Genomic DNA, 15,616 nt, shown 5'->3' with positions numbered 1-15,616 from the left:
GGGGGTTGGAGGGGAGGCGGCGGAGGGGGCACAGATGTGCATGTGGCGTTGGGGGCACATGGGGGGACGGACGGGGGCACAGATGTGCATTGCAGGATGGGGGCACTGGGGTGTGGGGCACAGACGTGCATTGGGGGCATAGGGGGCACAGACGTGCATTGGGGGGCACATAGATGTGCATGGGCGGTGGGGGGCACAGGTGTGCATTGGAGGACGGGGGCATGGGGGGACACAGAAGTGCGTTGGGGGCCGGGGGGGGCACAGATGTGGGGCCGGAGGCCGTTCACAGCCCGCTGCCGCAGGGGGGGCCACCCGGCGATGCCGTCCTGCCGCCGCAGGCCCTGCTCAAAGCCCCTCCAGGTACCGACCCCCCCCCACTGCCCCGCTGCAACACCTGCAGCCTGGACGCCACAGCGATGGGCTCAGCCTCTCCCACTCTCCCTGCCAGGCTTTGCCCTGCTGCTCACCCACGACACCAGCCTCCAGCAGCCACCCCATGGCACCAGCACCCACAACGAGGGGACCCTCTCCCCCGACACCATCTAGGGGGACGGGCACCCCCTCCAAGCAGTGAGCCCCCTGCGCCCAAGACCCCCAGACCACACTCACTTGCAGCCCTGGGGCTGCTCTGCTGTCCCCCATCTGCACCACTTCCCCTCCTCCCCGCCCAGTGCAGCAGCTTTGGGAAGGAGCTGGGTGCCCCACAGCCCAGCCCCACACTGCTCAGAGCCCCCCCAATAAAACACAGCGGCTGTTAAATAAATTTTAATGCTTATTAATGAGGTGGTAGCTTTGGCACCCCGGGCGCAGGAGCCAGGGCTGGTCCCTGCTGTGGGTCACGCCACCCCTGAGCCCCTGGCTGCGCAGGGGGGCACTGGAGGCCAGGGCAGGTGGCCCCAGGGGTTAGAAATGGTGAAGGAAAGCAGAGCTGGAGGGTGCACCCCAAGCAACCCACCATGGGGCGAGCCTGAGCACCCCACCATGGGGTGAGCTCCACGCACCCCCAGCTGTGGGGTGCACCCTGAACACCCTATTGTGGGGTGAGCTCCAAGCACCCCCAGCTGTGGGGAGCACCCTGGCTGTGAGGTGAGCCTGAGCACCCACCATGTGTGTGTTTGGGGGGGGGGGCTCACCTTCGGGGGGGTCAGCCCCAAGCACCCATCCCATGGAGGCCAGGGTCAGCCCCACAACCACCCTGCAGCCCCGTGCTCAGGCACAGGGTTATCATAAATTCCAGTTTCTCCCCCCAGAAAAGTAGCTCTGAGCCCCCAGCCCAGCAGGACCAGCCCCCTCCCCATTGCGCCCCCCCCATCCCCATCCCACCCTGCCGCCCCGGGGTGGGCGCAGGGGCTGCCTGGGGGGCCCGGCAGTGCCCCGGCTCAGACGCGGGACTGCAGGCAGCCGGCGGGGGCGGGCGCGGGGCGGGGGGCAACGCGCCCCGGGTCCGGTGTGGCACTGCCGCTGCTGGAGGAGCCGGAGCTGGAGCCAGAGGGGGGCACGGGGCGCGGGGAGGGGGCGCCCCGCCGGGCCCCGCGCCCCCCCGGGCTGCCGAGCTTGGCGTCGAGGGAGCGGGCACGGGCGCGGGGCGCGCCGGGACCGGGTCCGCTGGCGCCGTCCGGATCGGGGTCGTCGGCGTGCGGCGGCCCCTCGAAGAGGCTCAGCCAGGGCGGGCAGCCCGGCTGCAGCCCGGCCGCGCGCTGCGCCAGGATGGCCGTGACCGCCTCGATGTCGTCGGCCGGCTCAATAGCTGCGGGGGAGAGCGGGCGTCAGGCGGCGCCGCCCCGGCACCGGCACCAGCACCAGCACCGCGGGGTCTGGCCGGCGCGCGCGGCTCCTGCGGCCACGGTGGCCAGGCTACGGCCTGCGGCTGAGGCAGTTGGGACGCAAGGGGCTCAGGATGTCTGGGACATCTCCATGGCCAGGACGTGCCCTGCAGGAGGGACATCTCCATGGCCAGGATGTGCCCTGGAGTAGGGACAGCTCCACAGCCAGGATGTGCCCTGCAGCAGGGACATCTCCATGGCCAGGATGTGCCCTGCAGCAGGGACAGCTCCACAGCCAGGATGTGCCCTGCAGCAGGGACATCTCCATGGCCAGGATGTGCCCTGCAGCAGGGACATCTCCATGGCCAGGACGTGCCCTGCAGGAGGGACATCTCCATGGCCAGGATGTGCCCTGCAGCAGGGACAGCTCCACAGCCAGGATGTGCCCTGCAGCAGGGACAGCTCCATGGCCAGGACATGCCCTGCAGAAGGGACATCTCCATGGCCAGGATGTGCCCTGCAGCAGGGACAGCTTCACAGCCAGGATGTGCCCTGCAGCAGGGACATCTCCATGGCCAGGACATGCCCTGCAGGAGGGACATCTCCATGGCCAGGACGTGCCCTGCAGCAGGGACATCCCATGACCAGAATGTGTCCTACAGCTGGGTCCTCCCCCTAAGCTAGGAAGTGCTCTGCACCAGGGATGTGCCCTGCAGGAGGGACATCTCCATGGCCAGGATGTGCCCTGGAGTAGGGACAGCTCCACAGCCAGGATGTGCCCTGCAGCAGGGACATCTCCATGGCCAGGACATGCCCTGCAGGAGGGACATCTCAATGGCCAGGATGTGCCCTGCAGGAGGGACATCCCCATGACCAGGACATGCCCTGTAGCAGGGACGAGTCCTACAGCAAGGACTTCTCCATGGCCGGGACATGCCCTGCAACAGGGCCATCTCCACAGCCAGGACATCCCTGTGGCCAGGACGTGCGCTGGAGACACCTTCTTGGCTGGGTCACCCCCCCAGCCAGGACATCCCCTGCAGCCCGGACATCGCCATGGCCCAGAGGTGGCCTGCAGCAGGGACGTGCCTGGCAGCTGGGACGTCCCCATGGCCGGGCCGGGCCGTGCCCCGCGGCCGGGCCGCGTGCCGCAGCCGGGGCGGAGCGGGAACGCGGGCCGGGACGTCGCCGGTGCCAGCCCCAGCCCCGGGGCGGCCCCCGCTACGTCACCTGTCGCTGTAATAGGAGGAGAGCAGGGCGCGGATCTCCGCCGAGACGGCGTTATCCTGCAGCAGGAGCCCTTCGCAGGCGGGGGGCGGCACAGCGGGGCCGGGCAGGGCTGCGGCCGAGCCGGGGGGGCAGAGAGAGGCGGGAGGGAGGCGGCGGCGGGAGAGAAAGGAAGCGGTTACGGAGGAGGCGCGGGGCGGCGGAGGGCAGGGCCGCCGCGGCCGGCGGGTTAGTGGCGAGCGCGGCGGAGGGCGGCGGAGGAGCGCGGCCGCGGCGCCGGCGCTCACCCATCTCGTGGTACAGCGAGCCCTGCTTGGGCGGCGGCGGCGGCGCCCGGCGCGGCGCCGGCACCTCGATCCGCATCAGCTCGTCGCAGCACTGCTTCCACTGGCCTGCGGGGAGGCGGCGGGGGCTCAGCGGGCGCCGGGGGCCGCCCCGCGCCGCCCGCCCCGCACGCACTCATGTCGTAGAAGTGCTGCCAGAAGGCCTCCATCCAGCGCTGCACCTCGGCGCGGCTCTCGGCCAGCAGCGTGTGCGTCACCTCCTCGGCGCCGTAGCGGTTGCTCACGGACATGCTGTGCAGCCGCCCGCGCGGGTCCTTCTCGGCGGCGCGGATCCGCGTCTCCTGCCGGGCGCGGGGGGCTCAGCCCCGCCGCGGTGCCGCCCCGGCCCCCCAACGCCCCCGCCGCCCCCGCCCCGGCCCCTACCTTGTTGACGGCGATGGTGAGCGCCGGCTCCACCTCGGCCTCGGCGTCCTGCGGGCGCCGGTAGCAGAAGAGGTTGGTGCCGCGCAGGACGCAGTACAGCCGTGCCCAGCTCTGCGGCTCCCCGGCCTGCTGCTGCACGGGGCCGAGGAGGAGGTCAGCGCGCCCGGCACCCGGCGCCCGGCACCCGCCCCGAGACCCGGCGCGCTCGGGCCACGGGCCGCCGCGGCGCCGGCTGAGACCCAGCGCGCTCGGGCCACGGGCCGCCGCGGCGCCGGCTGAGACCCAGCGCGCTCGGGCCACGGGCCGCCGCGGCGCCGGCTGAGACCCGGCGCGCTCGGGCCATGGGCCGCCGTGGCGCGGACAGAGGCCCGGCGCTCACCTGCAGGCGCAGGAAGCCGCACATCACCTGGGCGGCCATGCAGCGCGGCTGGGCGGCCAGGCGGCAGCACATGCTGCCGTAGAGCGGCAGCCAGAAGGAGCTCTCCTCTGCCGGGCGCCAGGGACCCGCTGAGCCGGGGCCGCCTGCAGGGACCCTGCCCGCGGGCCCGCACCCCTGCCCACGCTGCCCCCGACGTCGCTTTCCCCTCCCTGCCCTGCCCAGACCCACGGCCCCCCTCCCCAGCGCAGCCGAGACCCCAGACCCACCTCCCGCACCCCACCGGGACCCCACGGCCCCTCTCCCCAGCGCAGCCGAGACCCCAGACCCACCTCCCGCACCCCGCCGGGACCCCAGGGCCCCCCTCCCCAGCGCAGCCGAGACCCCAGACCCACCTCCCACACCCCGCCGGGACCCCACGGCCCCCCTCCCCAGCGCAGCCGAGACCCCAGACCCACCTCCCGCATCCCGCTGGGACCCCAGGGCCCCCCTCCCCAGCGCAGCCGAGTCCCGCCCACCCTCCTGCCGCTGCTGCACAGCCGATCTGCGCCGTGCTCACCACTGCAGGCGACGGCGAGGTCGTGGGTGCGGAAGCCGTCCTGCACCTCGGCCAGCGACAGCACCGCGTGCGCCAGCAGGTGGTATTTGGGGCCGCTGCGGGGAGAGGGCAGTGAGCGGGGCACGGCACGGCACGGCACGGCACGGCACGGCACGGCCGGTGCAGCACTGCGTGGCACGGCGCGGCGCAGCGCGGCGCAGGCACCGGGGTACTCACGCCACGCTGGGGGCCGGCAGCAGCAGGGCGCCGCTGCCCCCGTTGCTCACGGGGCTCCCGGGACCCCCGTCCAGGGCCGCTCGCAGCCGCTTGCCCGAGGAGCGGCCCAGGGAGCTGCTCAGTTTGCTGGCCAGCTTCTTGGGCGCGCTGCCCAGCGCCGCGTCCTCCTCCAGCCCCGCGCTGTACAGCTCCACCTTCAGCTCGAAGTCTGGCCCGGCCTCCGTGCTGCGGGCGACGGTGGCTCAGCGGGGCAGCCGCGGCCCCCCGGCACGGCGCCCTGGCGCGGCCCCCCCAGTGCAGAGTACCCCACCACCGGGCACCCGCTCAGCTCGCTCACAAGAGCACGGCGCTCTCGAAGCAGATGTCGGTGAGCGTCCGGTCCACCAGCACCATCTCGGTGTCGTAGATCTCCGGCCCGATCTGCAGCAGGCAGAAGACGGCGCAGCGGTGCAGCTCTGCGCGGCGCGGGCGGCGGTGAGCGCCGGCGGCGGGGAGCCGCACCGCGCCGCCCCGCCGCCCGCGCCGCCCCCCGCTCACCTCCCTTGTTCTTGAAATACTCCGTGTCCTTCCACATGAGCGGGATGCGGAGGTCTGGCCGGGAGAAGAGGCCGGCAGTGAGACGGGCGGCGAGGCCGAGCCCTGCGGCAGCCACCGGCCCGCACGGCCGCACGGCGCTGGGCAGAGGCTCGCGGGGGGCGGGGGGTGCCGGGACCCCGTCCCTACCTGACACGCAGACTCTGCCGCGGCAGGGCAAGCGCTCGTCCGTGGGGCCGGCGTCCGAGGGGCTGCGGGAGGACGTGCAGAGCTGTGACGGCGGGCGGCGGCGGCGGCCCCCCACCCACCCGCCCGCCCGCCCCGCGGCGCGGGGTCCTCACCGCCTGGCCATGCGCTGCATCACCTGCACCTCCTTCATGCGCTGCAGCTCCGCCATGTAGGCCAGGATGCGGCTGTTGCAGACCAGCAGGCTCTTGGTGGCCTCCAGCGCCTGCTCCCGCTGCGTGCAGGCCGCCAGCAGCTTGCAGGCTCCTTCCCGCATTCGGATCTCATGGTCGATCTTCTTCTGGATGTCCGTGTCCTGGAGGAGAGGGGCAGAACGGGGGCAGGAGCTGCAGCGCGGGGCAGCGCCAGCACTGCCTGGGGGCACTGGGGGCCGCAGGGGGGCGGGAAGGGGGGGGGCAGGGCATTGCATGGGGCAGCCTGGGGCAGGAGCATGGGCCTCGCACCAGGATCCCAGCCTCCACGGGGGCAATAACCAGGGCCCCCATGCCGGGCTGCTGCCGTCCCTCCCCTGCCTCCGCGTCCCCGGACAGGGACAGCCACGTCCCTGTGGGGGACGAGCAGACATGGCCGTGGGGCTGCAGCAGCGCGCGGGGGGACACCGGGCCATGCAGGGACCCCCCAGCTGCACACATCTGCCAAGGGTCTCCAGCTGTGCACATCTGGCTCCTGGGGAGCCCCAGCCCAGGTAGCGAGTGTGGAGGGGACAGCCCCGCTGTGCCAGCCGGGCTGGCCCCACAGCCGGGCTCCCTCCCCAAAACAGCCTTTGCTGCAGCCCATGGATAAATAACCAATTCCCGCTCCCCCCACCCCGGGTTGCCAAGCAACCGCTGGCTCTGGCAGGGCTCATCTCCCACCGCCCACTCAGCGCCCCTCCGTCCCCGTGGTCCCCGCACGGACCCGGGCCGCAGCCCCCACTGGCGCTCCACACCCCCCACCCCAAATTCAGTCCCTGGAGCAGCCCCATGAGGCATCATGGGCCCCACAGATGCGTCACGCACACTGCAGATGTGTTGTGCACCCCGCAGATGCATCCCGTGCCCCATGGAAGTGCCAGTTGCCCCACAGACAGGCATGCACCCCACGGACGCGTCACGAGCATCACAGATGTGCCACACGCCCCAAAGATGTGTCTTGCACCCCCCATGGATACATCATGCACCCTGCACACAAGCCAGTTGCCCCATGGTTGCACCGGGCCGCCCCCCCAGCATGGACCCACAGCACTGCACATCCTTACCCCGGAGCCAGGGGCTGTGGTGCTGGTGCCCCTAGGTCCAGCAGCTCCCAGCCCCCCCCCCCCGGGGAGGGGAGCTGCCCCCCAGCCCCAGCAGGGTGCTCAGCCCCAAACAGGGTTGCATCCTGCCCCACAGCTGCCCCGCAGCAGGGAATGGGGTTTTGGGGAGGGGATGCAGAACCCCACATCAGAGCCCAGGCTGAAGGGGGCTGCCCCATATCCTGCCTGCAGGATGCAGCTCCCCCCCCCCCCCGGGTGTGCTCCACAGCAGCTGCAGCAGGGCAGTGACCCAGGGTCACCCCCGGGTGTGCCAAAACCTCCACGGCCCCCCGGCGACGCACAGCCCCAGAGAGAGGTCCCGTGGGAGGGTCCCATCCCGCAGCCCCCCGGCCGCGGGGAGCCGCAGCCCAGCCCAGCCCAGCCCTGCCCCCCCCCCCCGCCCCGGACTCACGGCGCCGGTGCCGCAGCCGTCCATGCCGGCGGAGCCCCGCTGCTACCCGCGCGGCCCCCGCGCCCCGCGGCCGCTGCCCATGGCGGCGCGGGGCCGCCGAGCGCGCCGGGGCGGCGGGGGGCGGCGGGGGGCGGCGGCGCGGAGCCGCAGCGCCCGGCCCTCGCGGGGGGGCGGCGCTGACATCACCGGCAGCTATAAATAGCGAGCAATAAGCACCGGGGCCGCGGCGGGAGCGCGCGGGGCTGCGGGCACGGGCGGCTGGGCGGGGGGGGGTGGAGGAGAGGCCGCTGCCGCCCCAGGGTCGGAGCACCCCCCCCGCGGCAGGGGAGCGGGTCCCCGGGCAGTGCAGAGGGGGTCCTGCACCCCGGGGGCGGGGAGGTCCCTGCACCCCAAGAGGGGGTCCCCGCACCGCGGTGGGGGGTCCCTGCCCCGCACCCCAAGGGGGTGCTGCACCCCGAGGGGGGGAGGTCTCCGCACCCCGAGGGGCGGCTTCCGCACCCCGGGAGGGTCCCTGCACCCCAAGGGGGAGCCCGGAGTGCTCCGGGGCACGGGGAGGGCCCAGGCTGCGGACGGGGGCCTGGCCCCGCTCCCGATCCCCCCTCGCCCCGAGGTGATTAGCACCAGATTTCCTCCTTGCGGCTATGCGGCTCGGCGGGTAAATCCGCCCCGGGGCGGGTGGCAGCGCGCCCCCAGCCCCGCGCCGCGTGGGCCCGGCGCGGTGCCGTGCGTGGGGCGGCCCCGTTGGACGCCGCGGCTCGCGTGGCCGAGCCCAGCCCCGCAGCGCGGCGGTGCGGAGCAGAGCGGAGCGGCTGGGCAGGCCGGTGCCCCGCCGCGCCCGGGCCGGCTCCGGCTCCGCGGCCGCTGCCGGCGGCGCCGGGGCGCCCGGGCCACGGGCCGGTGCAGCCGGGCGGCCCCGGCGGCGTCGCGCCCCCCACCTCCAGGCTGAGGGCGATCTGGCGGATGTAGAGCATGTTGAGGTCCTCCAGGATCCGCAGCTTGTCCTGCATCTCGGGGGAGCGCTCCCGCGCCGCCACCTCCATGGGCCCGGCGGCGGCCCCCCGGCGCGGCCGCCTGCTCGCCAGCGCCCGGGGGGGCTCCGCATCCGCGCCGCGCCGCCGGGGCCCGCTGCCGCCGGCTCGCCGCGCTCAGCTCCGCCGGGCGGGCGAGCCCCGCCGCGCCGCCGTGCGCAGCGCCGAGTGCGGCCGCCGCCGTCCGCCGCCGCCTCCCCCGCCGGCGCGGCCCCGGCGCGGCGCGGCGCGGCCCAGCTGCGGAGAGAAAGGGCCTTTCATCGGCGCGCCGGCGCCGCGCTCCCGCTGCCGCTGCCGCCGAACAAGCGGCCACTGTGCGGGAAAGGGCAGCGCGGGCGGCCGGGGGCGGGCGGCGCGGGGCGCGGGCAGCGCCGCCGCGGGCACAGCGGCCGCTCCCGCGCGGAGGGGGCGGGCAGCACCCCCGGGGCCTGCGCGGGGGGCGACGGGCCCCGAGGCCTGGAGGGGGGGGGGGGCGTGGGGAGAGCCCAGAGCCCGCGGGGGGGGGCAGGGAGCGGGACAAGGCGTCCGGGACGGGGACGCGGCGTGGGGCAAGGGGAGCCGGGGCGCGGGCCGCGGGTAGGGACGGGGGGCGAGGGAGGGGGCGAGGGACGAGGGGGGCCGGGGCCGCCGGGGGAGGACGGGACGGGACGGGACGGGACGGGACGGGACGGGACGGCGCCGCGCCCGCCCCCCCCCTCCTCCCCCGCGCGCCGCCCCCTGCCGGCCCCGGTGGGCGCTGCACGCGGGGCGCCCCGCGCCGCCCGGTACCTGCCGCCGCCGCCGCCGCTCCCGGGCCGCTGCTGCGGCGCGGCGCGCGCAGGAAGGCGGCGGCGGCCGCCCGCCCCCGGCGCGGCGCGGCCCGCCCTCGCCGGCATTCCTGCGGCGGCTCCGGTTACAGGGGCCGCCCCCGCGCCGCCCGCGCCCCCGGGGCACCGGCGCCCGGGCCCCCCCCCCCCCCCCCGGGGCGCCCCCTGCCGGAACGGGCCGCCACCGCGGGGCCGGGGCACCGGGACCCCGGGACCCCCTGCACGTTGGGACTGGCAGGAGCAGGACCCCTCCCGGGCCGGGCCCCCCCTCCTTGTGCAGCCTTCGCCTGGGGAGGGGTTGTGCTCCGTTACCCGGTCCCCCCTCCCCGTGCTGCACCGCAGGGCCCCGGTGTCCGGGGGAGTCCGGGTGTGCACGGCGCCCAGGGACCCCCCCCCTTCCCTTCTCCGTGCCCCACAGCGCCCCAGGGTCAGAGTGGAACTGTCACCCCGGTGCGGTGGGGGGGACAGTGTCCCACAGCACCCCGGGACCCAGACAGCCCCCATCCCCCTGCAGCGCCGGTGGTGGCAGAGCCTGGCACGCTGGGACCCCCCCGATCCCCCCAACCGGTCTTTCTCGCTGGCCCCACACCCAGAGCCAGTCGGTGCAGACCCAGCGGCTCCAGCACCTCCGCCCCAGCCCTGGCAGCACCCACAGCCCCAGGCAGGATGCGACCGCAGCCGGTGGGATGGGCCGTGGGAGGCGCTGGGGGCATTGCCCCATGGTGCCAGGCATCTGTGGGGCAAGCACGACAGTGGGGGGCCCAGCACCACCCCACAGCACCACTCACAGACCCCCATCCTATGCCCCACGACGCAGAGCCACAAGGCACCTGGAAATGCGCCCCAGACACCCCGAGCCCCTGCCCCACCATCGCCAGGCAGCTCCGGCCCGCGGCACAGCTCCTGCGCTGAGCAGCTGCCGTGATGCCCCACGGCGCCTCGCTGACGCCCACGTCTCCCCCAGCAAGAAGTCGCACGTCGATCTCCGGCCTGCCCGGCCCCTCCGGCCCCTCTCGTGTTGTGGCCCTTCTCCGGGTGCACCGCGTGCAGTGCCAGCGCCGGCACGCTGCACCGTGAACGGCTCCAGCACCGGCACGCTGCACGTGGCACAGCCTGGCACGTGCCCGGGGCCGAGCTGGGGCACCTGGGCCCTGCCAACGCGGGTCACCCCGGCGCTTTGGGGCAGGGGCCCCCACTGAAGCCCCAGCGCGTGTGGGAGAGCCCGGCCAGGCTGCGGCCACCCCATCCCTTTGCGTCCCTCACCCCTCGCTGCGGCTGGCAGGCTGGCAGGCGCCCGGTCCCTGCAGCATATCCCGGCTCCTCAGAGGGGCCACCCGGGCCGAGCGGCACCGGGGGCCGCGGCAGCGTGCTGGGAGCCCACAGCCGGGGCGCTCCTACCTGCGCGGGGCCACTGCGGAGGCAGAGGCGGCGACGGCCGTGCTGCAGCTCCGTCGCCAGGGCCGAGCCGCGGGCCACGGTCGCGCGGCCCCACTGCAGGCGGCAGAACATCGCACCGCTGCCACGGGATGTTTCACAGGGCTGCGAGCTTGCCGCGACCCCCCGGGGCAGGGGCGGCGGGGGGGGGGCGGGACGGCGGCGGCTGGCACCGCTGCAGCGCGGGGACAGTGCCCGGCAGAGGGACAATGGCCCGAGTGAGCCAGGACAGCTGGGCATGGGGTGCACACGTGCATGTGTGTGAGTGTGTGTGTGCTGCTGTAGGGCACAGGGGGTGTGTGTGTGTGTGTGCGCGCGCACATGTGTTTGTACACACCTGTTTGTGTGTGTACATGGGTGTGTGTGCACAATGTGGGCAGGAATGAGCACTTTGCAGCACACAGGTGCATGACTGGGGCCACACGTGTGCGTTTGTGCTCCCCACGGGAGTGTGTCTGTGTGTGCACAGGTGTCCATACTGTGAGAATGTGTTGGTGTACACACATGTGCACTCCATGGGAGTGTGTCTGTGCATACACAGGTGTGCACACTGCAAGCATGTGTTGGTGCATGCACCTGTGTGCCTCAAAGGAGTCTGTCTGTGCATGCACATGTGTGCACACAGCAAGTACGTGTTTATGCATGCACATGTGCACCTAGTGGGAGTGTTTCTGTGCATGCACAGGTGTGCACAGAGCAAGTGTGTGTTGGTGCATGCACATGTGCACCCAGAGGGATCTTGCCAGTATATGCACACTACGCACAGGTGTGCACACTGTGAGTGTGTGTTGGTGCGTGCACATGTTCACCCCAAGGTATTTTTCTGGGTATGCATAGATGTGCACACAGCAAGTGTGTGTTTGTGCATGCACATGTGCACCTCATGGGATTTTGTCTGTGCATGCACGTGTGTGCACACTGCATGTGTGTGTTGGTGTATGCACCTGTGTGCCCATGGGAGTGTGTCTGTGTGTGCACAGATGTGCACACTGTAGGTGTGTGCTGGTGCATGCATAACTGTGTCCCTTAGGAGTCTGTCTGTGTGTGTGCAGGTTGCACACTGCATGTGTGTGTTGGTGCATGCACGTGTGCGCCCCGCCGGAGTGTGTCTCGGTGTGCACAGGTGTGCACACTTTGTGTGTGTTGGTGCATGCACACGTGCGCCCCATGGGAGTGCGTCTGGGTGCACACAGGTGTGCACGCCTTGAGCGTCCCTCCCCAGGGCACCGTGGGGCAGCCCCACTGTCCTCGCCCCCTCCGCCCCACCCCCTGCAGGCTCAGCCCCACGGGGCGGCTGAGGCTGGGAGACTCAGAGACAAGGGAGCGGGGGCCATGGGCAGGGGCTATGGGCAAGGATATACGGGTAGGGGGCAGGGATCAGGGGCTATGGCAGGGGTGTGGGTCCGGGGCTTTCGGTCGGCGCTGTGGGCAGGGGCGCGCAGGGGCGCGCAGGGGCGCTGGGCAGCCCCGGCCCAACAAGCCGGCGGGGGCAGTTTCCGCACCGGAAGCCTTTCCCTGTGGGACTGCGCCCACCTCAAAGATGGCGGCGGCGGCGTCCCGCCCCCCGCGCGGCGCGCCGGGCCCCTTCCGCCGCGCCGGGCGGAAGCGGGTCCGCGCGGAATCGTTTCCCCCAGGCGGGCGGCGGCGGGCGGCCGGGGCGGATGAGCAAAGCGTGGCGGCGCGGCAGGATGGAGGGCGGCGAGGCCGGTAAGCGCGGGCCGGGGTGGGGCGCGTGAGCAAGGCGTGGCGGCGCGGCAGGACGGAGGGGGCCGGGCCGGGCCGGGCCGGGCGGCGCTGACGGCCCTCCCCGGCAGGCGAGGAGGAGGCGGCGGGCGGCCACGGCGCGCACAAGAAGAAGCACAAGAAGCACAAGAAGAAGCACAAGAAGAAGCACCACCACGAGCCGGCGGCGCCGGCCGAGGGCCCGGAGCCCCCCGCCGCCCTGCGCAAGCCCCAGCTCAAGCTGAAGATCAAGCTCGGGGGGCAGATCCTGGGCACCAAGAGGTGGGTGCGGGGGGAGGCCCCGCGGCCGCGGGCCCCGCTGTCGTGCGGGGCCTCGTCAGGGCCCGCGGGCCCTGGCGTGGCGCTTCCCCTCCACGGACACCCCGCGCTGTCCCCGCAGCGTGCCGACCTTCACGGTGGTCCCCGAGGTGCCGCGCTCCCCCTCCCCGCTGATGGTCGTGGATGAGGAGGACGAGCCCACAGAGGGGGTGCCCATCGAGCAGTATCGGGCCTGGCTGGGTGAGTGCCAGGGCAGGCTGGCCCTGCCCCAGCCATGGGGCACCCAGGTGCCACAGTGCCAGGATGGGGGGCACCTCTGGGGAAGGGCCTGCCTTTAGGAGAAGGCGGTGGGGGGGTCTGGAGGGCTGCAGCGGGAGGGAGACCTGCTGTGCTGCTCTCGGCCCTCCGCGCTCAGAGGTGCCAGGTGGTGCCCGGTGCCTCGCCAAGGGTGATGGAGGTGGGTCCTGTAGTCCTACTCTGTTGCGGGGGGCAACGTGAATCCCCTGTTGTGGCTTTGAGGATGCTGTGACCTGCCACAGGGTGAGCATTCCCAGCAGCTGCTTGAGGAGAGCCCGCCATGGTGACTTCTCTCTTCCTTACTGCGTGGCCTAGATGAGGACAGTAACCTGGACCCGTCGCCTCTGCCGGACTTGGACTCGGAGAGCTGCTTCCCTGCTCGTGAGGAGGAGGAGGAGGAGGAAGAGCGCTGGCTGGATGCGCTGGAGAAGGGCGAGCTGGACGACAACGGGGAGCTCAAGAAGGAGGTGGACGAGTCCTTGCTCACGGCCAGACAGGTGAGGGCAGTGTGCTAGGGCGGAGGCACTGCTGGGGGCGGTGCTAAGCGAGCCCCCCCGCCGGGGGCTGGGCCCGGGCTGCCTGCATAGGCACCACAGTGCTCTGGAGCTGGCCAAGAGCCTGCTCAGAGCCTCCGTGGCCTCAGAGGGCACATGTCCGGGGCTCCCTGGAGTGGCAGAGAGAGCTCTAAGTCCGGCTGGGGGCACCAGCCTCCTGGCGGCCTCAGAGTGACCTGATGAAGCCCTTGTTGCCCCCGCAGAAAGCGCTCCTGCACAAGCAGCAGAGCCAGCCGCTGCTGGAGCTACCCATGGGCTATAAGACGAAGGAGATGACAGAGGAGATGCTGGTGAAGCGAGAGGAGCGTGCCCGCAAGAGGCGCCTGCAGGCGGCCAAGAAGGCGGAGGAGAACAAGAACCAGACCATTGAGCGCCTCACCAAGACCAACAAGGCCAAGGTGAAGACGCTGCGGGAGCGCAAGGCCAAGCAGGCGCCCTGCCCCGTCGTGCACTACTGCAACGCCACCGACCGCATCACCGTGTCCTTCCCCGCTGGCATGGCCCTGCCGCTGCTGCCCGCCCCCGCCCCTGTGGTGCCCGTGCCTGTGCTCTGCGGGGTGAGCGGCTGCCCCAACCGCAAGCGCTACTCCTGCTCGCGCACGGGCCTGCCCCTCTGCAGCCTGGCCTGCTACAAGAAGAACTTGCAGCTGCAGGAGGCCGCAGCCTAGGTGCGTGTGGCCCTGCGGCCGTGCCCTTTTCGGGGCACGTGGCGGGTGCCCAGCTGGTTCGGGGTATGGCGTGGCTCTGGGCAGACTGAGTGCCAGGACCTGGCAGTCTGGCGGACTCGTGGAGCCATCTCGGAGCTGGCTGCATGGCTGGCCCTGAGGTGGAGCGGGGCTGCGCTCTCCACGCTGCCCAGCCAGGCGCTGTGGCACGGCAGTGGCCACTGCAGGCGAGGAGTATTGCTGGTGCAGCACGAGTCAGACTGTCGGTTCACATCTCCGAACGCTGCTGCGAGGTGGCCCAGCCCTCCCGAACAGATCTCTCTGCCTGGATGTGCAGCTGGGGACTGAGGGGAGCCTCCCGGAGTGGCCATGTCTGGCTGGACCGCCGTGGGGCTGACGGCTTCCCAGCTCAAGGGGACGGGTACACGGCCATGTCCCTCGTGTGGGCTAGTCCTGGCCGCTGGTGCCAGGCGCCCAGGCCCAGCACATGCCTTTGCTCTGGCTACTTGTGCGGGGAGCTCTGGCTGTGCCCGGAAGGACAAGCAAGGCCAGAGCCGGGGGGAGAGCTCGTGGCTGTGCGCAGCCACGGAGGAGGTGGTGGGCGTTCGGCTGCCTCTGCCTCTGGCTCCATCCTCCCCGGTCCTCTGCACGCTCAGGGGATCGTGCTGGCTGCTGGGCCCAGGCTCACAAGCAACCGGCCTAGCTGCTCCTGTGAAGCTCAATAAATTGTGGCGGTGGAGAAGGGACCGTTGCCTGCATCTGTTGGTGCTGGCACAGGGGAGCCTGCACCACAGCTCCCTGGGCTCGGCGTGTGCCGTGGGTCCCGCTGGGGGCTCTGCTCCCCGCCACGGCTGGCAGAGCCCCACTGCCTCCCGCAGGGAGATGGGCGATGCTCGCTCTGGGTCCCCACACACTCGTTGCACTGGTGCCCGGCGCTGATACGGCGCTGGGGCTGAGTCCCCGCGGGCTCGCTGCACTGGTGGTCGTGCCTCAGTCCCCTCCCCGCGGGTAGAACATCCCAACTGCTCCCCCCCAGCCGCTCCCAATGGAACGGTCCGCTCCCCCCCCCCCCCCGGCCCCGGAGGGGCTGCGCCAGGGGCGGGGCCAGGAGCACCCGGCGGGGCCTGGGTCGCTGGCGTCCATTGGCTGGCGGCCTGGTCAGTCAAAAGGACTGGAGGCGGCCGCCGCTGCTCGTTGGTTGGCCTTTCCGCCAGTCGTGCTCCCGACTCGTACCTTGGCCTCACATTGGCCAAAGGCTTCTAAGTGCCCGCCCCGGGGGCGGGTTCAAGCTCGGCACTGGCGGCCGCAGCTGCCAGTCCCGCGCTGTGGCGGAGCACGCGTTGCCTTTGGCCGAGGCCCCCGTCAGTTGTCCCCGCGGAGGCGGAGCTCTGCCTCCGATTGGCCGAGGCAGCCGCCAGTCCGCCCGGGAGGCGGGGTTCGGGCCCTTTGTCTCTGTTGTTGGGCGTGAGGTCCGGGCAGACAGCCGCTGATTGGCAGAGGCAGGGCGGCGGCGGCGGC

General features: G+C 72.6%; 2 protein-coding genes across 5 annotated transcripts; one reads left to right on the top strand and one right to left on the bottom strand.

The window, feature by feature from the left end:
• Positions 1-752: 752 nt before the first annotated feature.
• On the bottom strand, positions 753-8,437 carry RTKN (rhotekin). Of its 4 annotated transcripts, XM_062574833.1 has the most exons (13): positions 8,249-8,432; positions 5,724-5,923; positions 5,572-5,633; positions 5,386-5,439; positions 5,186-5,303; positions 4,849-5,073; positions 4,633-4,727; positions 4,077-4,183; positions 3,698-3,829; positions 3,450-3,615; positions 3,278-3,382; positions 2,994-3,102; positions 1,659-1,747 (listed from the first exon to the last, which is right to left on the bottom strand). In XM_062574833.1, the coding sequence occupies exons 1-13, from the start codon at positions 8,351-8,353 to the stop codon at positions 1,741-1,743; spliced, it is 1,485 nt and encodes a 494-aa protein (XP_062430817.1). In that variant the 5' UTR covers positions 8,354-8,432; the 3' UTR covers positions 1,659-1,740. The 4 variants fall into 4 exon arrangements, with proteins under 4 accessions (XP_062430815.1, XP_062430816.1, XP_062430817.1 ...); XM_062574831.1 differs by lacking the exon at positions 2,994-3,102 and having other exon boundaries at positions 753-1,747; positions 8,249-8,437; XM_062574832.1 differs by lacking the exon at positions 2,994-3,102 and having other exon boundaries at positions 753-1,747; positions 3,698-3,826; positions 8,249-8,437.
• Positions 8,438-12,184: 3,747 nt separating this feature from the next.
• Positions 12,185-14,840, top strand: INO80B (INO80 complex subunit B). The gene is made up of 5 exons (XM_062574575.1): positions 12,185-12,288; positions 12,396-12,585; positions 12,704-12,822; positions 13,195-13,376; positions 13,637-14,840. The coding sequence occupies exons 1-5, from the start codon at positions 12,243-12,245 to the stop codon at positions 14,099-14,101; spliced, it is 1,002 nt and encodes a 333-aa protein (XP_062430559.1). The 5' UTR covers positions 12,185-12,242; the 3' UTR covers positions 14,102-14,840.
• Positions 14,841-15,616: the final 776 nt, after the last annotated feature.

Source organism: Rhea pennata, chromosome 4, assembly GCF_028389875.1.
Source record: "Rhea pennata isolate bPtePen1 chromosome 4, bPtePen1.pri, whole genome shotgun sequence".
Lineage (NCBI taxonomy): Eukaryota > Metazoa > Chordata > Aves > Rheiformes > Rheidae > Rhea > Rhea pennata.
Note: the sequence above shows the minus strand (reverse complement) of the source record. Positions and strands in the feature narration are given on the sequence as shown.